Source organism: Bidens hawaiensis, unplaced genomic scaffold (genome assembly GCF_021521415.1).
Source record: "Bidens hawaiensis isolate Kalapana, Puna unplaced genomic scaffold, B.hawaiensis_p1.1 tig00019814_1, whole genome shotgun sequence".
Lineage (NCBI taxonomy): Eukaryota > Viridiplantae > Streptophyta > Magnoliopsida > Asterales > Asteraceae > Bidens > Bidens hawaiensis.
In genome coordinates this window covers 339794-365060 of record NW_027493013.1, presented here as the reverse complement: position 1 = coordinate 365060, position 25267 = coordinate 339794, and the positions used below count along the sequence as shown (strand labels likewise).

Below are 25267 nucleotides of genomic sequence, written 5' to 3'. Positions count from 1 at the left end.
AAATTAACCCCAAAAAAATATGCGTTTCTTGTTATTGCACACCACCTGTTCGACGAAATGCCTGAACGAAACCTGAATCTTTATTAAGCCATTTTCAATGGGTGAAACCGATGGGAAAACTTGTGCTGATATGTTAAAGAACACTGCATCGAATATAAGGAGATTGGCTGATGAAATACATCAGTGTGAAGGAAGAAAGAAATATCTTGCACACACCAAAAGCCTTTCTGATGGAGGTGATGTTAGGTGGTACTTTTGTAAGGTTCCTATGGAGAAAATGGTAAATGTACAACATTTTATAGGGTTTGATTGATATGTAACTGTTTTAAAGTTGGTTTGCATGATTAGGAATGAAGGTGAAGTTGCATTTTGCTTGAAAGTTTGAGTTTTTTCGGGTTGTAGCTTGATTGTTAATTAGTAAAGTATCGAACTTGGTATTTGACGAATTGACGTTGATGTCAAAGCACGTTTTCTTTTTGGGAAACTACCAAAATAGTCACCTTTGACCTTTTTTTTAAATGACCACATTTTTTAAATTTAGCCAATCAGAAATCTCCACTTAGGCTAAGGATTAGCTGACGCTTTTTGACACGAAAAGTCACAAAAAGTAAGATGGGCCCCACCTTCCAAGCAACCAGGAGTTGACACGTGGCACCACATTTTACAGGTTTTGGTTAGAATGTAATTGTATTAAAGTTGGTTTGCATGATTAGAAATGAAGATGAAGTTGCATTTTGCTTGAAAGTTTTGAGTTTTTAGGGTTGTAGCTTGGTTGTTAATTAGTAAAGTAGCAAACTTGGTATTTGACGAATTGACATTGATGTCAAAGCGAGTTTTCTTTTCAGGAAATTACCAAAGTAGACTTGTTTGACACTTTTTTTTCAAAAATAGACGACATTTTTAAATTTAGCCAATCAGAAGTCGCCACTTAGTCTTAGTCTAAGGAGGCTAAGCTTTAGATGGCTCTTCTTGGCATGGAAATTCATAAAAAGTAAGATAGGTCCCACCTTCTGACCGACTAGGAGTAGACACGTGACACCAATAGGCTAATTATGTTTCAAAGTTAATTTACCTAATTAGTATTAAAGCTTAAGCTGCATTTTGCATGAATTTTAAGAGTTTAGGGTTCTAGCTTGGTTATTAATATCTGCAGTAGCAAACATGGTATTTGAACTTGATGTCACAGCTAGTTTTCTTTTCTGGAAAATTACCAAAATAGACATGTTTGACCCTTTTTTCCAAAAATAGGCATCCATTGTTAGCGTAAAAGGCTACAATTTTCTAGACGCAAGCTGGCTAAGGAGGCTAAGCCTTAGGCGGTGATTTTTGGCACTAATGTTGATAACATGTCAGCGAGCCCCACCCTATGACCAACAGGAGTTGACACGCGGCACAAGTATGCTCTTTTAGTCTACAAGACAAACAGTTAAGAAGAGAGAAGCCGGCTAAGCCGGTGTGAACTTTTTAGCCAACAAGATAGACGGCTAAGGAAATGCATTTGTAGGCTAAGCTTAGCCTGCACGTGACATGTGTCAACTCCTTGTCAGTTAGAGAGTGGGGCCTACTGGCTTTTTATCAATTTAGAAGCTAATAGTCAATGCCTATATTTGAAAGAAAAAAAAGGTCAAACATGTCAATTTTGGTAATTTTCCTTTTGTCTCATCGTTTCTATGTTATTTTGTGTTTTTATGAAGTTCTTGTTAAGAATGATCTCTTTAGATATTTGGGATCATGATTATGTGCACAGAGGTAGCTGCTGCTGTCCCACGTGCAGAAACAGTAGATAAAAGTGATTACTTTCGGTTCGGTATGAGAGATTCTCTTGCAATAGAAGCATCATTTTTGCAGGTCATATGATAAGTGTTTGAAGTTATTAAGTTCATCATTATTATACATACCTTTATTCACTTTTAAACCATAGTATACAAATGAATGATTAATTGATTATATTGTCTTTTATACATATACAGCAAGAAGAGAAATTGTTATCTATTTGGTGGAAAGAATATGCTGAATGCAGTGAAGGTCCAAAAGGGTCACCAGCTTCCGCTTCAAAATCAGATCCAGTTCTTAAACCATTTCCTTTAGATGATACGAAAGCAGTAAAACCATGTTTTGAGGAAGAAAGAGTTGGTGTCCCTGTAAAAGGAGGCTTGTATGAGGTAATGACTAATGAGTGGGTCAAAACGTGTCATTTTTAGGATTCAAATGTTGTCAAAAAGAGTCATTGACGACCACTTATTGTTTTTTTTGTTTTTTATTTTTTTTTTGGGGGGGGGGGGGTAATGCTTATTTTTTGGGTCAAAAGGGGTCATTGAAGGCCGTTTGTTATGTTAAACTTGTGAATGATTATATTCTTTAAATTGTAGGTAGATTTAGTAAGAAGACATTGTTTTCCTGTTTATTGGGACGGAGAAAATCGTCGTGTTTTAAGAGGCCATTGGTTTGTGCGTAAAGGGGGTTTTGATTGGCTGCCACTTCGTGAAGATGTTTCTGAGCAATTGGAGTTTGCTTATCATGGTAAAGTAAGTTACTCATAACCCATGAATGCTTAGGTGGCAGATTTGATCCATGTCTAGTTCAAGTTATGTTTTAACCAACACGGGTAAAATAATTGATAAAGGAACTAGCTTTAAAGGAAATCGGTCAAATGGGTTGAAACTTGAAACTTGAAAGTCATTTATGACACGCTAGTTGTTCATGGAGACAAAAGTAAAACAAAAAAAGAAAAATTATCAACAAAATGTCTGTAAGGTCAAACCAACCCGACTTGCCCAAAAATTACTATTTTGACTCTTTATTTAACCCTCTCGCGCAGGCCTTTAAGCGAACACGAACGGAGTATGCTCGTTCGTTTAATATACCCGTACAAACGATCAAACACAAACAATTAAATGAGTGTGGTTTTCATGTTCGTGTTCGTTCATCTTCGTTTGTTAACAGTATAAACAAACAGTTTGCAAACGTCAACGAACGAACATAACTGAACATGGACGAACAAACGTAATTGAGCTGAAACCAATTAAAAGTAACTGTGAATGACGAGGTTAGCGGGCCTGTAGCATTTAAATGAATATATTAACAAACGTAAACGAAAGAACTTTACCAAATGTAAACTAACAAACATAAATGAACGAATGACACACGTGTTCATGTTTGTTGTTTAACTAAATAACAAAATAAATGAACTTTCTGCCGAACGGTTCAATGATCTTTCGGTCTGTTTACAGACCGACCTACTACTCCCACCCACCAATTTTCCACCTTTAGATGTAACAATCGCACTTTTTGTAGGTTTGGCATCGAAGAACGTTTCAACCGTCCGGACTATTTGCGGCCCGAGTTGATATGCAAGGGTCTACTCCTGTATGTTATTGTTTAATCCTAATTAATTTAGTTATCATAATTGACATCTTTGTTTCATATCTGCATCTTGCTTGTTGCCTGAAGGGGCTTCATGGTCTTTTTACCGGAGAGGATGATACATGGGAGGCTTGGTTGAATGTTGATACGTCAGGAATCTCGAGCATTGTTAAGTTTGGTAGTAAAGGGATTAAATTAAGGCGCGGTTATGCTCCATCTAAGTCACCAAAGCTGACGCAGGTCTAGATCCACTTTTTTATAATATTGAATTATTTAACACCCAACTACATTGCAAATAATACATAGGCAACACGTTGAAACACTAAAAAATCATTTTATTCATTCTATAATAAATAAAATAAAATCACTTGTTTATAACCGCTTTTTTCACTAAATAAAGGAAAAAGAAAATTATATACTGAGATGACATTGTTATTCTATTCATTTATCTAGTGAAACAGATTGTTATAAGTGATTAGGTTATTATTTACTGATTTATCATACAATGGGTAAATCTGATACTTTACTGTTCTGAAAGTGTAACTATATATTATGAAATTTTGAATATTAAATAAATAAATAAAATTATTGGTTGTTGGGAGTTCTTGAAGTTCTTAAACTTTTTGGAGTTCTGATGATATATATATATATATATATAGGGTTAGTATCATTTGAGAACTCCAAAAAAGTTAAGAACTTCTAGGAACTCATAAGAAACAAACATTTTTTTAACTTTTTTCATATATTAACATTGTTTAAGACTAGTTTTACCATATTTTATATATAAATTTGTTATTACATATATAAATCGCAAATTTACATATGTGTAAAATTTATGTAATAACAAATTTACATATATACAGAAAAAAGTTTAAATATGTGCAAAAACTAATTTTCATAATTGTAATCGTAATTATAGATATAAAAAGTGATAAAACTACACTCAAATAACAGTAACATACAAAAAAATTTATAAAAAACGTTAATTTTCAAGGGTTCCTTCAAGTTCTTAAATAATTTAAGAGTTATATATATATATTGTTGGTTGTTAAATAATAAATTTTAATTTTGTAGGACGAGTTACGACAACAAAAGGAGGAAGAAATGGATGATTACTGTTCCCAGGTAAAACTTTGAAAGTTGTTTAACCGAGACTCTTTATGTTAAAACATCATCATATGTTTTTATAAAATAGAAGTTGATATAAAATGCTTTTAATTTTTAATTTGTATAAGGTTCCAGTTCGACATCTAGTGTTCATGGTTCATGGTATTGGTCAGAGGTTGAAGAAAGCCAATTTAATTGATGATGTCGGCATGTTCCGTCATATAACTTCCAGCCTGTCAGAACAACACTTGACATCCTACCAACGTAGAACTCAGCGGATTCTTTTCATTCCATGTCAGGTTTGTAAATTGTATACAGGTTTTCACTATAACATAATCTTCTGTGAAATAACTTAATATAGATTATTCTGGATTTGTGTTAACTAGTGGAGGAAAAATTTAAAGCTTAGTGGTGAATCTGCTGTAGAAAAATGTACATTACCTGGTGTACGTGGATTACGTGTAACATTAAGTGCAACGGTTCATGATGTATTGTACTACATGAGCCCCATCTACTGCCAAGATATTATTGACTCGGTATGTTTTAATTAATGATTTAAACTTTAGCTTAAAAAGATATTATTGACTTATGCTTATAATGATATAATGGACTTTTGGGCAGGTTTCTAATCAATTAAATAAGTTATATTTAAAGTTTATTAAGAGGAATCCTGGTTATGATGGAAAGGTGAGTGGTTGGTTTAGTTATAATAATACTTAATTAAATTTTAATAATTTAAAATTTAGAAAATTGGTTGCAGATATCCTTATATGGTCATTCTTTAGGAAGTGTTCTGTCTTATGACATTCTTTGTCATCAAGAAACTTTGACTTCACCGTTTCCAATGGAATGGATTTACAAAGATAAGATTAAGTATGAAAGTTGTACACCAAATGACATGAAATCAGATGATTCACCGGGCAAGAGTTTTAATGAGATTGTAACTATTGATTCTACGAAACCTGATAATGTCACATTGGATCAAGATGGTCTTGGTGTTGAGTCAGTTGACCATGGTCAAAGTGAAACGGTGTCAGGGGAGGAAGATGGCTCAGATCATTGCACTGACAATGATGGATTGAAGCAAACCGATGAGGTTGTTCTTCAGCATGATGAAAATGCTACAACTAAATCACTTAGGGAATAGGTAAACTAATATTAATCTTCCATTTGTGTGATCTTTTTTTATTATATTAATCCTAATTGATAATGTAATAGCACTTTTATGCTTGCAGATTGACCGTTTGAATGCCAGAATTAAAGAGCTAGAATCAAATAAGGCTGGAGGTACATTTATATTATTATTACTATTATTATTTTAAGATGGTATTTTTATAATCATAATTACAGAAATGGAAAGTGATGGTGTTACGAAAATTTCATCTCCCGAAAATGACACACTGAAGAGTTACACTCCCCTTATAAAGTACACAAAATTGGAATTCAAGGTAATTAAATTATTCATCAATATTGAACATATATAATATCTTAATTTGATTTGGTCATAATTTTATTTTTAATTCATGCCAGGTGGACACATTCTTTGCTGTGGGATCTCCTCTTGGTGTGTTTCTTTCTCTTCGAAACGTTCGTATAGGAATCGGTAAATTCTTGTTTCTCATGAGTTTAATTATGTTATATTTTCAGTCCTTATATTAATTTATCTTTTTATTTTACAAAACTATAGTGTTTTAATTTTTTTAATTTCCACAGGGAAAGGAAAAGACTATTGGGATAATGAAAATGTAATTGAAGAAATGCCATCTTGTCGCCAAATGTTCAACATTTTTCATCCTTTCGATCCTGTGGCGTATAGGTATTTTAGTCATAGTCACACTAAAAGTTTAAAATATTTTTTTTATTATTGTAATAATATAGTTTTTTAGTCATAGCCACACTAAAAGTTTGTCCCCTTTTTGACAGAATCGAACCGCTAGTTTGTAGAGAATATATCAACACACGTCCAGTCATCATTCCTTATCATAAAGGGGGAAAACGGCTGCATATTGGATTTCAGGTGGGCACTATATATATAGTGGTACTATCTATAGGTGTTAGTTGAGGTGTCAATTTCGGCCCGTTTACTTATGGATGAGTTAATTGTTTTTTCTCCTCAAACGTGTCAAGTACAAATTTTTAGCTAAAAAGGGATCAAGCCAAACGGGTCGGGTTAAACACATTGAAAGTCAACCGCGGTCTATTTTTAATGTATACAACATTCTAAATCTTTCTTATTAAAACATGTAGGTTATTATTGTAATAATATCGTATTTGGAAATATAATGTAATTAACATAATTCAATTATAAAGTTATTATTGTGATATTGCTTAATGATTCAGGAATTTGTACAAGATTTTGCATCAAGTTCCCAAGGGGTAATGGATCGCATGAGCTCGGTAAAGGTCGGTACCTAGTGTTGTTCTAGAAATAATAAATGTGTTATATGTTTGACCTAGATTTTGGTCAACTCATATATGTCAAATAATGAGTTGTTGACTTTTTTGAAGTACTATAAAATTTCTTACTTTTTGTAAGGAAAAATGTTGGCCCTATGCCAAGCAAAGGATGGTGATATTGTTGGAGGAGGTACCTTAAGTGTACATATTTTTCTGTTATCCATTTTCTGGTGTTGAACATATTATTAATTAATATATAAATTTATAAGTATGGATTTTGTTTATGTTTAGGAGAGACAATAGAAGAACCAGAAGTAGTAGAAAGATCATACGGTTCGATAATGCTGGAGACGTTAACGGGTAGTGAAGATGGACGAATCGATCACGTTCTTCAAGTATGTATTCTTAATTTCTTATTAAAATTTAATTAAAGATTCTTAACTAATTACTTTCTCTATTTTAATTGATAAACGCAGGATAAAACATTTCAACATCAATACATATCCGCTGTGGGAGCACATACGTAAGTAATATATATCGATTTTGAAATACTAGGGGTTGGTTTTGGGGTTTGAAGGAAACCGAAATAACCGAACCGTACCGGAATAAACAACGTAACACCAATAAAAGATTTGACGGTTTGGTTTTATGTTCTTTCAAAAACCGAGTCGAGCTGATCAAAATCGAACCTAACCGCAAGAACTGAAAAAAAAAACGATTTTAAGGTAATTTATAAGCACAAATGGTAAAACCTAACCTGAACCGAACCCATTAAGAAAATTGAAAACCAAAAAAATTGAAATTGAACTGTTTTCAAAAACTGGATTCTCAGTTTCTGGTTCTGTTGACCTGGGGTGTAACGAGCCGAGTCGAACCATGGTGGGCTTGGGCTCGGGCTCGGGCTCGAGTTCGAAGTTAAATGTGCCATATCGGCTCTGCTCGTTTATTTTAACATGATGATATATTGAGCTCAAACTCGAGCCAGCCCGAACTTACCTTGGTTGTGGCTTGGCTTGTTTACAAACCGAGCCACGAACTGCGAGCTTTTTGAACAGCTCTAGTTAGACCCCAAAACCAACCCATGCATATATATAGCCTTTATAATTTATAGATGTTTTTTTTTTCATTTCACAGAGGCTATTGGAAGGACCTCGACACTGCGTTATTAGTGTTAAAGCATTTATATCGCGACATACCAGAGGAGCCCGAAGCGCCCAGTGAATATATGGAAAATGAAAAAAATGAAGGAAAAATAGAGTGGAATGGGTGGTGTGATCATGAAGAGATAGCTGAGGAAGAACTCCCTTTAACCTTTTCTAATACCAAGTCTGTGAAAAGGTTCACTAGGAGAGCCAAAAGTTTCATAGGTTAACTTTTTAAAACCTGTATAGTTTTAACTATTTTTTAGACTAGTTGTTATAATATAAATGAAAATAAAACAGTATACGTTGCACTCGTTCTTTGAAAACGATCATTATTTGTTGGGTCAATGCTTCGCGTCGGATTAAGTTGCAAACAAAGAAAACGAGGCCAGAGGCTCGAGACCATCCTCGAATGGTTCAAATAGTCAAGTCAGGATAGGTATATTTAGAAGTGAAAATATACACAAAAATAATCAGGTTTCTGATTATTATTATTCTAACACATTAAATAAACGGGTTGTGCTTAGGTTTGCTCGTTTAATAAATGGGTGATGTTCATGTTAACTTGGTTAACCTGTTTAATTAACCATGTCTACATGTCAACCTGTCTAAGTCATTTATTACAACCCATCAACCGATTAACACGTTTATAACTTGGGTACCATTTGTCAACCTGTTTGATACGTTTAGACTTTCGATTAATGGGTTAAATGGGCTGTCTCTGGGTATATTTGGATGTATGCATAATGCAACTAGAAGTTCATTCTCGAGTAGGCCCACGAGATGTTCTTTGTTGACTTATAAACTAGAGCAAAAATAACATACTTGGAAAGATAATAAAAACAAATACTGACTGTATCAAATTAAATATTTTTGACTTTATGTGGTGTTGTTTCTTTTAAAATTTTCCACGATTACAATATCTTGTTGTAATTATTTTTTTTTTCATAATTGCTATTTAATTAATGGACGAATCATTTATTTCCATCTAACCCTACAGTTATATTTTACATTTCATCACATCGTAACACATCCATCTTGTTGTGAAATATGATAGCCCATCTGCCACTGTAACGCCTAGTCACATGCATGTCATAAATTACTCTTTTCACTCACACCTCCCATAACACGTGGACTCAATGTTATTATTGAAATCCAATCAAATACGATACTTACATAATTGGTCTAAGAGCACTCACAACAACAAAACATTTACAAATTGTCACATCAGCTCCACCTCATATTTCAAACTTTTTTCAAAAACCCCCGTTCCTCCCACAACAACAGACATTCACAAACTCCGTTAAAAAACTATTAAATTTATATATGTGTATTTGTGTGTGTGCACGTGTGTGTGAGAGAGAGAGAGAGACCCATGGGCCCACACTCCTCGTCCACGAACTTTCCTCCACAACAATGAAGTCTATCCCACCTCTTAGGGGTGTGTTAGAAACCGGAAAAACCAATCCGGAACCGGAAAAACCGAACCAAAACAAAAACCGACGGTTCGGTTTTATGTTTTTGTAAAAACCGAACTAACTATTCGGTTTTGGTTTTGCATATAATAAAAACCGAAAAACCGAACCGAATTCCTAAATATTTGTTATTTTATATTTTTATATTAAGTAATTTATAATAATTTAATAAACATGTAACTCAAATTTTTTTGGTTAAATGTTTAATAGTCTATTATTTTACAATGAACAAAATTGTTTATACCTAAATTAATTATTTTTTGAAAACTTTTTTTTGAACTAAAATTTTTCAAGATCAAATGGCAAAAACCGAAAAAAACCGAAATCAAAATGAAAACCGAAAAACTAAAGTTTGGTTTTCGATTAGGTTTTAACCAAAAACCACGACGAACCGCACTACACACCCCTACCACCTCTCGTCCGCCTCCAAGCCACATCATCCAGACCTCGGGTTCCGATGCCGTTATGTATGCTCTAAAGTCTAACCACCACATGCCAGGTCAAACTTTCCATTTAAAGACAACAATATCCACCATAATCTGTACTCTATTCAATTTTGTACCCTACTTGATAACAACATATCATGTGACACTTGTTGTATGTTTGGATTAGCCCAAAATCTTGAATGTATGGTTCTCCTTTGGTTTCCACGGATACCTTCCTATATCTTCTCTGCAAACATTGGACGCATCTCACTCTCTTATTCAAATCAAACCCACATGCTCAAACTCAAATAATATTAATAAAGCTTCAACCTTTATCACTCTCAACCCATTTTCTTGACACCCAATGGCTTCTATTTCAAGAATTGTGGCTAAAGATTGTAACTTTAGGTCTCTTGTTCATGGACCCAGATATGATTTGCCTGCAAGAGGGGTTAAGAGTCATGTTTGTATGTTATTGATTAGCTTTTATGATGTTTGTATATTTTTTTATTATTATGTGTATTTGATGCATAAAGTTTTGATTTTTATGATGAATTGCAGCTTTTGGAGGTGGGGTTTGTTCATCTGATGGTAAAAGGTGTTTGGTTATTCAGAATAAAGGATTTGGTCCTGCAATTCTTAAAATCTTTGGATTCCAGGTATTCATGGATTGTGTGTTATTAGTATGGGAAAAAGGATTATTATTTTAGGTTTTATTCTTTATTTTGATATTATAATTTAAAATGATGAACACATGTTAAAAAATAAGTCATATAAGGGGTGTTTAGCCATTAGTATTACCACTTTGGTGGGGTTTTCGGGTTTCTTCAGGAGGTGTTTCAGGTTCGAATCCTGAATCCGGCTTATGTGCGCACTCTGTAATATGGGCAGCGCCAATGTAAGGGGGACTCGAACTTTTGGGTAAGGTGGATGGTTGAACCGGGGGACCGCCCTTAATGGAGACCTCGACAGCCAGTTGCGCTAAATTCGTTCAATTTAAAAAAAATGGAAAAGATTAAGGGGTGTTTGGGATTGATTATTTTTGAAGATGATTAGATTTTTTTTAGTGTTTGGATAGAATAAGTTGTTTTTAGTAAGAAGTTTGCGAGAAGCAAGTTTGGTGTTTGGAATTGGATAAAGAGAGCAATTATGCAGTATAGTTTATGAATTATGCTTTAATAATTTGTTAGCTGGCTCATTAGGCTCGTTTACCTGGCTCGCTGGCTCTTTTAATTTAAAGCTCAAATTTTATATAGACAATTGCTAGGGAAAGAATATCGAGAATAGTCTCCTTGCCATTGCTACTGTCGTTGAAAGTCTATGTAAATTATAACCAAAAGTTAGCATGCATACATTATAAATTTTATAATTATGTGTTATGTGTAAGTTAAAATATTCTTTCTTTTCTTTTTATATGTAATAAAAATTTAGGATTAAGTTTTTTCATTAAAAAAAATAAAATAAACGAGCTGGCTCTAGATTTTTACAAGCTGAGCTCGAACTCAACATTTCAGCTTGTTAAGATAAACGAGCCGAGCCTGAGCCTGAGCCCGAGCCCAACCTGGCCCGGCTTAGCTTGTTTGCAGCCTTATTCCCTAGTCCCTAGTATAGTTACATGCCTATTTTAGGGTGAATAAGTTGGTTTCAATTAGCAGAATGAGATTATTGCTTATTTCAAACTTTTTATCCTTGGTGGATTTAAAATTACATGTTTACCCCTGTAAAATATACTGTTCTCACTTCTCAACAAGTTGGTTATCTGTTTCTGCTTTTAAGCATAAGTTGATTGGATATGATTTTTAAAGTGACTATATGATATTATTGAACAGTGTATGTTAAAAGAAATGTTATGTTAATAATGTTTCTTTGGCTTATTGAGTTGTAAAAAATTATTTAATTTTTTCATTAGGAGTTCAAAAATTCGGTGTCACGCAGCAACAAATGTACCGGGAGATGTTCCTACCATTGCAACTCCCTCAACTGAAATGTCAACATACGAAAAAATAATCGAAACTTTAACAACCCTTTTTCCTTTATGGGTATGTCAATATGACATTTTCATCACAATTGTAATTTTAATATTTTTAATTCTACTGACTAAAGTTGTATGCAATTGACAGGTTATTTTAGGTACAATACTTGGGATTTACAAGCCTTCTGCGGTAAGTGTACCATTTTGTGTCATTATTTACAAACTTTGTATTATCTTAAACGGGTCAATATGCAGGTTACATGGTTAGAAACAGATCTTTTTACAGTTGGATTGGGTTTTCTCATGCTTTCAATGGGACTTACACTAACATTTGAGGATTTCAGACGTTGTTTAAGAAATCCATGGACCGTAAGTCCCCCCCCCCCCCCCTTTTTTTTTGGGAGTTTAAATTTTTTTATTGACTACTAAATATGAATATATTTTTGGTTGTTCAGGTAGGCGTAGGATTTCTTGCTCAGTACTTGATCAAACCCTTGTTGGGATTCGTCATTGCAATGGTTTTGCATTAATATTTACTTTTTTTTATGTTCATTATTTTCTTTGGTTCTGTTATTGATGTAAAAACTTGAACTTTGTATTGACAGACTCTAAAATTGTCGGCCCCACTTGCGACTGGATTGATTCTAGTTTCATGTTGCCCCGGAGGCCAAGCATCAAATGTTGCAACTTATATATCTAAAGGAAATGTAGCACTTTCTGTTCTCATGACAACGTAAGCTTCTGTCTCTTGTTTACTTTAAGATTATATAATCATTATTATATGAGAGTGTGTGTGTAGTATCAAATAATAGTTATATAAATAATAGGTTTTTTTAGGCTAACTGGGCTCGTTTACTAAACCTCGTTTACTAAACAAGCTCATTTTTAGGCTCATGGTCGTTTAAGCTCGGCTCAGTTCAAGCTTTTAGCGAGCTGATCTCAAGTAGCTCAAGTGTGCCTTGGCTCGTTTACACCCTAATCCCATTTAGTGTTTATATGACTATAAAGAATCTTAACAAGCAATCTTTGTGTTGGTTTTTACTTTTTACACATGTTCAACTATCGGGTTATTAATCATTGTTATTAAAAACGGTGCGCCATCTTCGCATTTAATGATTTTATAAATAAAAAGAATCTTAGCGAGTAATCTTTATGTCGATTTACAGGTGTTCGACTATTGGGGCTATTATCATGACACCACTCCTTACTAAAGTTCTAGCTGGTCAACTTGTTCCAGTCGATGCAGCAGTAAGTGGTCAAACTGCGACTCTGCGAGCACCTAAAGTTACAAAATTTTCTTGTATTTATAAATTTGTTTTTAAATTCTTTTCAGGGTCTTGCCATAAGCACATTTCAGGTTGTGCTGGTACCGACAATTTTGGGAGGTAATTTAACGAAATTTATATCTAAATCCAAGATTCTTTTTTATCAATATTTTACCAACCAAACCGAGTGCGCCCTGATGATTATATTAAAACAAGACTCAATGAGTTGACCGGTCAAATCCGTTACCAAGAAAATGGTTCAATGGTGCACTCAATGATCTATAAAATGTAGTCAATTTATAAACTTTGTTAAGCAAATTTTTTTATTTTTTTATTCTTTTATTTATTATTATTATTTTTTTTTTTTTTTGCAGTTTTGATGAATGAATTCTTCCCTAAATTTACCTCGAAAATCATCACGGTCACACCTTTGATTGGAGTTGTTCTTACAACGCTTCTTTGTGCAAGCCCGGTTAGTTCTCAATATGTTCTTATACATTTTGATACTGATAATTTAATTCTTTCTACTTCTCAATTTTGATGTTTTATGTTTTTGAATAGTCAGTTTCAAACATTATCTTCTACAACCGTACAACGCATGTTATTGATTATTACATTTTTGGTTGTAGATCGGACAAGTTGCAGATGTTTTGAAAACACAAGGCTTACAATTGCTACTTCCAGTTGCTACACTACACGGGGCTGCGTTTTTTCTTGGTTATGTAATTTCTAAATTATCATTTGGTGAATCAACGTCTCGTACCATCTCCATAGAATGTGGCATGCAGGTAGTTCGTTTTTTTCGTTTTACTGTGTTCCCTATTTTCCAAAGGTCGTAAAATGGCCAGTCAACAAAAGTCAAAGGGTTGTTTGACCGTTTTTAGACAGGGCAAACGATTACTTAATCTGTTAAGTATGCTTACATAAACTATACTTTTACAATAATAATAATAATAATAATAACATCATCAATAATAATAATAATAATAATAATAATAATAATATATTCTACTAGTATCAAATGATTTAGAAAATTTTAAGCATAAAAAAATACATTTCATGTTTCATCAACTTCGACCCGTTTCCATTTGGAGACAAACCAAATCGACTCGTTTATAATATTAACTTTGTTTTTTATTTTGTTATCTATACAGAGCTCAGCTCTAGGGTGTTTTTGCTTGCTCAAAAACATTTCACAAATCCGCTTGTAGCCGTTCCTTCTGCAGTTAGCGTTGTTTGTATGGCGGTATGAACATTTTCCTATTTCTTTAAAATATTAAGTTAATAATCATAATTTAATTTATTGCAAGTTTTGATAAAATGCAGCTTGGTGGAAGTGCTTTAGTTGTGTATTGGAGGAACCAGCCAATTCCTGTTGATGACAAAGATGATTTCAAGGAGTAAAAAAGCAAAAGTTTTGTTTTCGGGTTCGATCGTTTGTAGTTTTGAAGAAATACCGAGTATTGTTAGGTGTTTATGCATTGTTTTATGTCGTAAGACCGTTTTTGATTGATTTGGTACGAGTAGGGATTTTGGTAGTTAATCCAGTGCTCTTATATGCTATTGTATTGGATTGATTTTAAGTGTAGTAAAATCAGTTTTATGTGTTTAATGTTCTTTCTTTTAAGTGTGAAAATAAGTTCAAATTTGTGAAAATCAGATTAGGCAGGAATTGTTAGACTTGCACCTTTCTTGTAATATTCATGGATATGTAGTAAAATATATAACATAAAAAAGTAAAACTGATATATTAATATACATTTTTAGAAGAATCTTATTAAGACATCGCCTAATATTAAATATTTACTTTATAATTCTTGAATCAACCAACTAGTTTTAATCTATTCTTTCTAGTTAACCTAATTTTTTCTTTTTAACTTTTAATATTCTTTATGGAAATACTCATTTTTCATTAAACGAACCGACTCCAACTATATATATATATAGGATTAGGTTCATTTCAGAAGTATTTTTATTGCGAAAAGTAATCTGAACCACTAGATTATTTGATCAATGGCTCAAAAGCCAAATGGCATTTCAGTAATTAATTAAAAGACCAAGGAGGTTAATAAAATGACATATGGGTACTAATGGAATTTATATCTGCTCATTATTGTCGGTCAACAGAATGATCCCTGATTTTTCTCTAAAAATCTTTTAAATCTCATTCTTCAATTTGAGTTTCTCCTCACTTCTGTAAAAATAAAACATATGTGGCCCCTAACACTGTTTTCCAGACGCAAGCAACACATCCTTTTGCAACACAGTACCTTAGCCAACCCAGATTCTCGCCGATGTCGCGTTCACCATCATAGTTTCCGCCGTTCACCGGAATTGCAGTTACCTCCGCCGCGGATGTAGAATATCGTTGAGTTTTAGTCGTTGGTTGCCGCCTCCTTCGTTTCTTTCATGACTAACATCATTCGTAATTCAAGGTAACAATGGGATAATCAATTATAATTTATATTAATTCCTAAAATTGTTGTCAAAGCACGATTTGATTTATTTTGGATTTTTGGTAGAAAAAGATACCAGATTGTTTATTTATTCATGATGATAAAAAGCAGCGTGGTTAACAATTATGATAATGCTATATGTTTCATATATTAATATTTTACATTAACCTAAATAAATGTTCGATTAAGTCTGTCCATTGCATTTATTCAAGATTTGATTTTGTTTGTATGGTGCATTTGTTTAGATTAATGTACTTTTGTTTATTATTTTTTTTTTTGCAGGTTATATATATTTGTTGCTCCATTTGTATTTAGGTAATTACATCTCAATATATTAATATCATTTCACACTATAGAACAAAAGGATGAGTACATACGTATTTGGAGTTTCAAAGGTGATTACTTATATTTTGAAATTCATATGTAGGTTATATGTTTTTGTGTAGGTTGTGTATTTTGTTGAAATTGAGAAGTGTAGGTTATATGATTTCGTGTAGGTTTATATATTTTTATGAAAAAGTACCAGTGTAAGTTATATAATTTTGTGTATGTTTTGTATTTTTGTTGACAATGAGAAGTGTAGGTTATATGAGTAGGTTATATTCTTTTTGTTAATATTAAAATACATATGTGTAGGTTATATGTATTTCTATGCATGTATATATATATATATATATATATATATATATATATATATATATATATATATATATATATATTTGTTGATGTTGAAATACATGTGTAGGTTGCATGTTTTTGTGTAGGTTAATGTTTTGTATGCAAAAAATACAAGTGTATTTTATACGTTTTTGTGTAGGTTGTGTATTTTTTGTTGACATTGAGAATTGTAGGTTATATCTTTTTTTAATGGGAAAATACAATTGCAGGTTATATTTTTTTGTGTAAGTTGTGTATTTTTGTTGACATTGTTTTCATGTAGGTTATATGTTTTTGTGTAGATTATATATACTTGATAATGCTAAACTTAATGTGTAGGGTATATTCTTTTTGTTGATATCAAAATACACATGTGTAGGTTGTATGTATTTCTATGTATGTTAATTATATATGTATATATACTTGTTAATGTTGAAATACACATGTAGGTTATATGTTTTTTATTGTTTATATGCTTTTTATGCAAAAACACAAGTGTAGGTTGTTTATTTTTGTTGACATTGAAAAGTGTAGGTTGTGTATTCTTTTTTACATTTAATGTAAAAATGTGTAGGTTGTACATATATGTATACGGAATTAGTTTTAGGTTGGTATTATAATGCACGTTTATGTGTAGGATTAATATTTTTTTCTTTTGTATTGTGTAGGTATGTCAATGAAGAAAACTAAACTTATACATTGAATACTATGAAGAAATTTTTATTTAACTAGAAAGAAATTGTAATATATGAAGATATTGTTTTTGTGTAGGTGAAATGAAAAGATATTTTTTTTTTTACTTTTAATCTTTATAATTATGGATTTAATTATTATGGTTTGATTGATTATGTTAATTGGAGAGAGAATATATTTAATGTTACATATATGCCCTTTTCATTAACATTTAAACATTGAAGATTAAAATAGAATGAATGGTCTAGATTGATTTCTCGCACTTCTCGCTATAATTTCACTTCTCGCATGAACCATCCCCATTATATATATATATATATATATATGTATGTATAAGGATTTGGTTCATTTCAGAAGTATTTTTAGAGCGAGAAGTGCGAGAAATAAATCCAACCAATCATATTTTTTTCTTTTCTTTTATTGTTTATTTAATATTAGGGATATAATAGTAAATGGAGTATTTGTTTTATATATGGTAAAACCAAATTTTCTGATGAAGTTACAAGTAATTGATTTTTAATTAACTTTCTTTTTGCAAATTGTATATTTGCTACACAATTAATCTTATCCGTTTTTTTTTTCAAAAATGCGACAAAAAAATAGTTTAATATTTCTATTATATATATTACTAATTTGAGTTGTGGGATTTAAAATTAACCAAATCATGACTTCAACCAATTCCCCAGCCTACACAATTCACTTTTCATTTGTAGTGTAGAACTTAGTGTGTAATTTAGGAATGCCATTTTCATAAAAATTGCTTAGTTAATATAATACACAACCCATAAGTGAATTATGATGCATGATTGGATACAATATACCCTCATTCAAACTAATTACAATATACACAATTAGAAATACCACATACAGAGTACATATATGAATATACGCAGTATATAAATGAACCTACACACGGTATAAAATTACACATACACAATTCAAAATATTACATACACAGTACATATTTGAACCTACACAATACATAAATGAACCTACACATGATAGAAAACTACACATACACAATTCGTAATACCATATACACAATACATATACGAACCTACACAGTAATTAATACATAAATGAACCTACAGACGATAAAAATAAACATATACAATTAAAATACCACCTATACAATACATATGTGAAACTACATAGTACAAAATAAACATACATTAAACAACAATATATGGATCCTACACAAAAAAAAATATATTACAAACAAAATATTATCTTTCGTTACTACACACCAATAATGTATATTACACACAAAAAAAAAGTATTTTTCTTTCCTACACAATATTTTATTGATCCTACACACTAATTACGTATCCTACATAGACAACAAGTATGTATCCTACATTAACTGTTATATCACAAACAATATTTACGTGTCCTACACAAATTGTCATATACAACACAAAATGTTATATTTAAAACTAAATGTTAAATTGAAATAATAAACTACATTGTCTGAAAATTTTAACCTATAAAAAATATTATCAATAAACGTGTAAAAAGAATCAATAATATGCAATATGCAAGCTAGTATGAAAAATACACTAAAAAAGAAGAAAAAAAACCGATAATAATAGATGAAAAAAAAGAAAATTAAAGAAATTAAATGAATTGAATTCTAGTTAATTACCAATCAATAAAAATTAAAGCTTGAAGCTTTTAATATGGAACGATGGAATGTAATTGTCTTACACAAGTTACCACATTACCCTTTTTAATTAAAATAATCTTTATAATACTCTTTTATTAATTGCAAAAATTCCATTTTCGTTAATGACCATTGATTAACACATCAATGGTTGAGATCGACTTCTCGCACTTCTCACTGTAATACCACTTCTCGCATGAACCATCCCCTATATATATATATATATCATCGTACTCAGTATATCCCACCAATAGCAAAGCTATGGTAGGGTCTGAGGAGGGTAAGATGTAGACAGTCTTACCTCTACCCCACAGGGATAGAGAGGCTGCTTCCGGTGAGACCTCCGGCTCAATTATATATATATATATATATATATATATATATATATATATATATATATATATATCAAAGACAAAGAAGCTTATTACAGACTTCATAATGTATCAACTGAAACTTTTAGGAGAATAATATGATCTAGTACCAAGGATTGCCCGCTTATCCATATCTCTATTGTAATTGGATCATTTTATTTAATATATGATAAAATTCAAGTGTTTAAAATTTTATTTATTTATTTAGCAATGCATATCTTTATTATAATACTTCATTTTCATAAGTCACTAATTATAAAACTTATCCAAATACATTTACTGATTATATGTATGCCTACATGCTGTTTAACAATCATGTTTAGTTTTGAATCACTATATCAATAATAACGAATACGTGCATACTGTGATATTTGAGTCAACCCAGAGTCGTTTAAAAAACTATGGGATGAATAAATTCGATACGTAGATAAATGTTTTAAGTGAGTATCCGGCTGCAGCGATAGTAGCCATATTCGATATTTACATTTTTACAATCAATAAAATTATTAAGATAAGTATTGTGAAAAGAATTTATTCTTTAGTAGGGGCCTTTATTTTAACGATCAACTAAGTAAACTTCAATAAAACATTAGCAAGTAGCTAGCCCACAAGTATAATAACAACGCCAATATGCTTAACAACAAACAAACAAAAACAATTACATTCGGAAAACACGCCAATCCTCCCAAGAGATCTCTCTATTTTTGCCTTTATTCTTAACCCAAAGGAAGGCCAAAATCTTTATCTCCTCAATCAAGTTAGGCAAATGTAACAGGACACCGGAATGGACTAGCTCGTTTCTTCGTTTCCATAAACACCAAGTCGCCCCCAAGCAAATCGCTTGGAAAATCTTAGCTTTCTCTTTGGGAAGCGGTGCGAATTTATGGAGTTCATCACATCCATAAAACTAAAGAGAAAAACTGTTGGGATCTTACAACATTGAGCGACCACACTCCACATCGTTTGTGCTAGCCCACACAAGACAAATATGTGTTCAACAATTTCCTCTACTTCACAACAAATTGGACACTAAGTACAAAAATTAGAAATAAGAAGTGGCACAGATTCTTTTATGTAAACATTAACACTAAGATGTGAACACAAATTAGAGACAGCAAGTGACACAGATTCTTCTATGTAAATATTAAACACTAAAATGTGAATGTTCACACATGAATTAAAAAACATACAAGTTGTAATCTTGAGGTAGGTAGTCACAAGGTTGTTATGATTGCTAAATGTCTTCCTTGTTTATTCTTTTGCTTTCTCTCTATATATACATGCATGGTCTGACATACTTACTACAAGCAACACAATTAAGCCATTTTTCTAAACTAATTAATCCCAATTTCTACCATCAAATCATTTGTATTCCGGGGAGCCATGAACACAACAATAATGGTTTCCAACGAAAAGGCGGCTTTCAACAAAACGATAGTTTATCAGAATCTTATGGATCAACTATTGCATACCAATACTTCTAATGCACTACTAGAATACAATTCATTTTCCCACAAACAATTCCTGCAAATTTCCTACGACAAGAAGTTCCAACAAAAAAATAAGCTCCAACTTTGCTACAATAGTATCTAATATGTTAAGTCAAAATAGTTTTTGTATGTAAGTTGTAGGAATATTACAACCACATGTTTTTGTAGTAATTTTGTAAGAAAAGTTGTTGGAAAACGGTTGAAAACGATATTCAAGCATGTGTTTTTCCAACGTAACTATTTGTTGGAAACTAGATTTTCCAACAAATTACCTACGAATTCAGTTGTAGAAAAACATCTCGTTTTCTAGTAGTGATGGTACCATGTTCGAGGTAAAGAATTACGAAAAGTCCATAATAAAATTAGATCTGGAGGACAAATACGTTGAACCAATGACAACGATTGGGATGTACATCGCTATAGCATCTCTATGTTGCGTGCTTGCAATGGTGGCTGACTTATTTTGTGGTTTAAGTAGGAAAAAGCGATTGTTTCCGTGCAAGTACTTTTCTATCAATGCTTTTTCTCTCGCTGTGATAGCTGTTGCAATGAAGTTACCCGTGGATCTAAGTGGTAACATGCCTGGTGATGTGGACCAAGCCACAAAGCTTGGAAGCTTGGCCTTTATGTGCGCCATGATAGCTAATTTATTGCCTTGCTTAGCAACAATAGGCAGCATAGAGCTTTTGACAAACGTCACAACTTTGGCTAATTTATTGTGTTGCCTTGCTTTGTCTATACCTAGTAGCTATAATATATGTAGCTAAGTTACTCTTGTTGTTGATAGTATATGTATGTTCATCTGTAGCGATTCTAAGATCCAAATAGATTATAAACTCGAAATACAAACAAGCACATAAAGCAGCTTCAGTTTCATGAAACTGAAGAGCTATTAACCGTTGAGAAGCTACAACAGCATGTAAGCAACTAATGGATCATGGCAGGAAGTAGCAGCCCTCAATTTATTCAAGCTTGCTCTGCGACAACAGTTGCTTCGGGGGCAATATGTTTTTTATCCGTCGACTTTCATCCTCTTATTATGATTTGGGCAATTCCAGAAATAAAGCCAGACAACTATGATTAAGTAAGTGGTCGACGTTAGATGTTTCATCCCTAAGCTTTAAGTTGTCCTTCAAAAGCATTTCTAACCATTTTAAGGTCTTTAAAGTAGAGAAATACTAGATCGGAAGTTAAATGACCGGAAAGATGGTTGTATATCACTCCCATTTCGAAGCCACACACTCAAGGTGGTCATTAAGAATTTGAGAAATCTAGCTCTCAACATTTGCATAGTACTTTAGGTGGTAGTTGTGGTAGTATGCAATATAATAGCGTTGATCTTTTTTTTTGTTAACACAAATTTTGCGTTGTTTGACGTGGCCAATAGACCTAATACATGCCTTGTTTTGCTCATCGGGGAAAAGCACTGAAAACTTGGAAGAACGCAAATTTGTTTTGCAACTCGAGAATGAAAATGAGCTTGCTGACAGAATACTGATGGTCTTTCAAAATCTTTCGACCAATTGTTCGAAAAGAGAAAATATATCCAACCCAAAAATCTTATGAAGCTTAATTAATGAAAGATCAACAACAAAAGTTTTTCAGGGTGTTAGAAACTATGACAATACTGATCATCTAGATTGCTGGAGCCTAGCTGTGGTAACCTTAACAACCATTGCGACCGCTCTTCCTAACATCGAAAAGGTGGAGGTTAAAAGCTTGTTGATTAGTGTGGGGGAAGTTCTTGAATACATCACCCTTGTAAAAGAAACCTCGATGCTATCGATGACTATAAAAGCATTCAGAAGGCGGCAAAAACGTTGTGGGAAGAGGTTGATTTCCACCACAATTGTTTAGGAATCAGGTTGAAAAAAGATATTGTTTCTTGAGGGAGTACAACATCGCAAATTGTTCATGGAAAAAGTTGAAAGCAAGAAGAATATCAAAGAAGAAGATGAGGACAAACATATCTATTTGTGCCAACTCAATGTATCGTATCGCTCAAACCATTATCAATGATAAGGAAAGCCACAAGAAACTCTTTGACGAATTTATTATTATTATTATTATTATTATTATTATTATTATTATCATTATTATTATTATTATTATTGCGGTTTTGATGAATGAATTCTTCGCTAAATTTACCTCGAAAATCATCACGGTCACACCTTTAATTGGAGTTCTTACAACTCTTTTTTGTGCAAGATCGGTTAGTTCTCAATATGTTCTTATACATTTTGATACTGATAATTTTGTTCTTTCTACTTCTCAATTTTAATGTTTTAAGTTTTTGAATAATCAGTTTCAAACATTATCTTCTACAACTGTACAACGCATGTTATTGATTATCTTGTTCTTAAAAAGTGAATAAATTGATTATTACATTTTCGGTTGTAGATCAGACAAGTTGCAGATGTTTTGAAAACACAAGGCTTACAATTGCTACTTCCAGTTGCTGCACTACACGGGGCTGCGTTTTTTCTTGGTTATGTAATTTCTAAATTATCATTTGGTGAATCAATGTCTCGTACCATATCCATAGTATGTGGCATGCAGGTGGTTCGTTTTTTTCATTTTACTGTGTTTGCTCTTTTCCAAAGGTCGTAAAATGGTCAGTCAACAAAAGTCAAAGATTGTTTGACCCTTTTTTAGAAGGACAAATGATTAATTAATTTGTTAAATATGCTTACACAAACTATACTTTTACAATAATAATAATAATAATAATAATAATAATAATAATAAGAGAAAATTCCAATTTGCCTCCCTGGAAAATATCGTCAAGAGATGGATTAACGACTGAAAAAGAATTTGCGCATGTTGTACCATTGGATTTCTCGAGCGGGTTTTTTTGACTCCTATCGTCAGTTGACTTTCCTTTGACCTGTTAAAAATTGTTAACATTTTAAGCATAAAAAATACACTTTCATGTTTCATCGACTTCGACCCGTTTCCATTTTTAGCATGATATTAACTTTAATTGTTTTTTTTATTTTGCTATCTGTACTGAGCTCGGCTCTAGGGTTTTTGCTTGCTCAAAAACATTTCACAAATCCGCTTGTAGCCGTACCTTCTGCTGTTAGCGTTGTTTGTATGGCGGTTTGAACATTTTCCTATTTCTTTAATATTTTATGCTAATGTAAAAAATAAGTTAATTTATTGTAAATATTAATTAAATGCAGCTAGGTGGAAGTGCTTTAGCTGTGTATTGGAGGAACCAGCCAATTCCTGTTGATGACAAAGATGATTTCAAGGAGTAAAAAAGCAAAAGTTTGTAGCCTTTTGTTTAGACCGTTTTTAGTTTTCTTGGAAGAAATACCGAGTATTGTTAGGTTTTATGCGTTGTTTTATGTCGTAAGACCGTTTTTGATTGATTTGGTACGAGTAGGGATTTTGGTAGTTAATCCAGTGCCCTTATATGCTTTGTATTGGATTGATTTAAGTGTAGTAAAATCAGTTTAATGTTCTTTCTTTAAAGTTTGAAAATCGGTTTAGAGACCCGAACCGACATAAATGTGTAGATTATGTAGGAATTGTTAGACTTGCACCTTTCGTGTACATGAGTGTGATGATATTCATGGATATGTAGTAAAATATATAACATAAAAAAGTAAAACTAATATATAAATATATATGTTTAGAAGAATCTTATTAAGACATTACCTGATATTAAATATTTACTTAATCTTCTTTTTTATTTAATCCTTGAATCAACCAACTAGTTTTAATCTATTCTTTCTTGTTAACCTAATTTTTTCTTAAAACTTTTTTTATTCGTTATGGAAATACTCGTGTATCATTAAACGAACCGACTCCAACTGTATTTAAATATATATATATATATATATATATATATATATATATATATATATATATATATCAAAGACGAAGAAGCTTATTACAGACTTCATAATGTATCAACTGAAACTTTTAGGAGAATAATATGATCTAGTATCAAATATTGCCTGCTTATCCATATCTCTATTGTAATTGGATAATTTTATTTAATATATGATAAAATTCAAGTGTTTAAATTTTATTTATTTATTTAGCAATGCATATCTTTATTATAATACTTCATTTTCATAAGTCACTAATTATAAAACTTATCCAAATACATTTACTGATTATATGTATGTCTACATGCTGTTTAACAATCATGTTTAGTTTGAATCACTATATCAATCCATAACGTGTGCGTTTATACTGTGATATTTGAGTCAACCCAGAGTCGTTTAATAAACTATGGGATGAATAAATTCGATACGTGGATAAACGTTGTAAGTGATAGTATCCGGCAGCAGAAATAGTAGCCATATTCGATACTAAAAATTAAGCAAACCCATCGATGGTGAAACTTTTGGGTTTAATCTTGACTTTAGTTATATTATTTGGTTTTTATTTAGTTTGATTTGTTTAGAAATATTATAATGGTAGAAACTCAAGTCAAGTAGGTTGACCAAGTCTTTTGGAGTGTAGCTTTCATTTAGGTGCATGCGGGTGTAATTAATTTGAAGGATGAATGTGTTAATTTCTGTTGGGTATGTAGGTTATTAATTTGTAGAAAAAAGATACAAATTATGAGCTATGCAAAGGAAAAAAAAAGTGTTGTCAATGACAAATCCACAACTTTTCATCAAGGGAGAAACATTGCCCATATTATAACGAGTCACGTCAAGTGGGTAGGGTCAACGGGTTACATTACATTTTAGAAAAGAAAAAAGAATTACAACTGCAAGGATTATGACCAGAGTTTTAAGTAACGATACAGACAATCAAACCACAATA

General features: G+C 32.1%; 1 protein-coding gene and 1 pseudogene across 2 annotated transcripts; both read left to right on the top strand.

Moving 5' to 3' along the window:
- The first annotated feature begins 63 nt into the window (after positions 1-63).
- LOC143559391 (phospholipase SGR2-like) lies at positions 64-8241 on the top strand (annotated as a pseudogene). The gene is made up of 22 exons (XR_013139931.1): positions 64-280; position 760; positions 1748-1848; positions 1971-2162; positions 2370-2525; positions 3295-3366; positions 3451-3603; positions 4438-4488; positions 4599-4769; positions 4857-5006; positions 5092-5157; positions 5231-5617; positions 5706-5757; positions 5821-5918; positions 6001-6073; positions 6184-6286; positions 6394-6487; positions 6811-6874; positions 7007-7057; positions 7159-7262; positions 7344-7390; positions 8002-8241. The product of XR_013139931.1 is annotated as a phospholipase SGR2-like (transcript).
- Positions 8242-10092: 1851 nt separating this feature from the next.
- Positions 10093-14569, top strand: LOC143559371 (sodium/pyruvate cotransporter BASS2, chloroplastic-like). Its single transcript, XM_077047969.1, has 13 exons — positions 10093-10376; positions 10471-10568; positions 11819-11948; positions 12030-12071; positions 12137-12250; positions 12337-12399; positions 12487-12614; positions 13048-13129; positions 13215-13266; positions 13521-13618; positions 13776-13934; positions 14303-14392; positions 14473-14569. Exons 1-13 carry the CDS (start codon positions 10110-10112, stop codon positions 14548-14550), a joined length of 1401 nt encoding a protein of 466 aa, XP_076904084.1. The 5' UTR covers positions 10093-10109; the 3' UTR covers positions 14551-14569.
- Positions 14570-25267: the final 10698 nt, after the last annotated feature.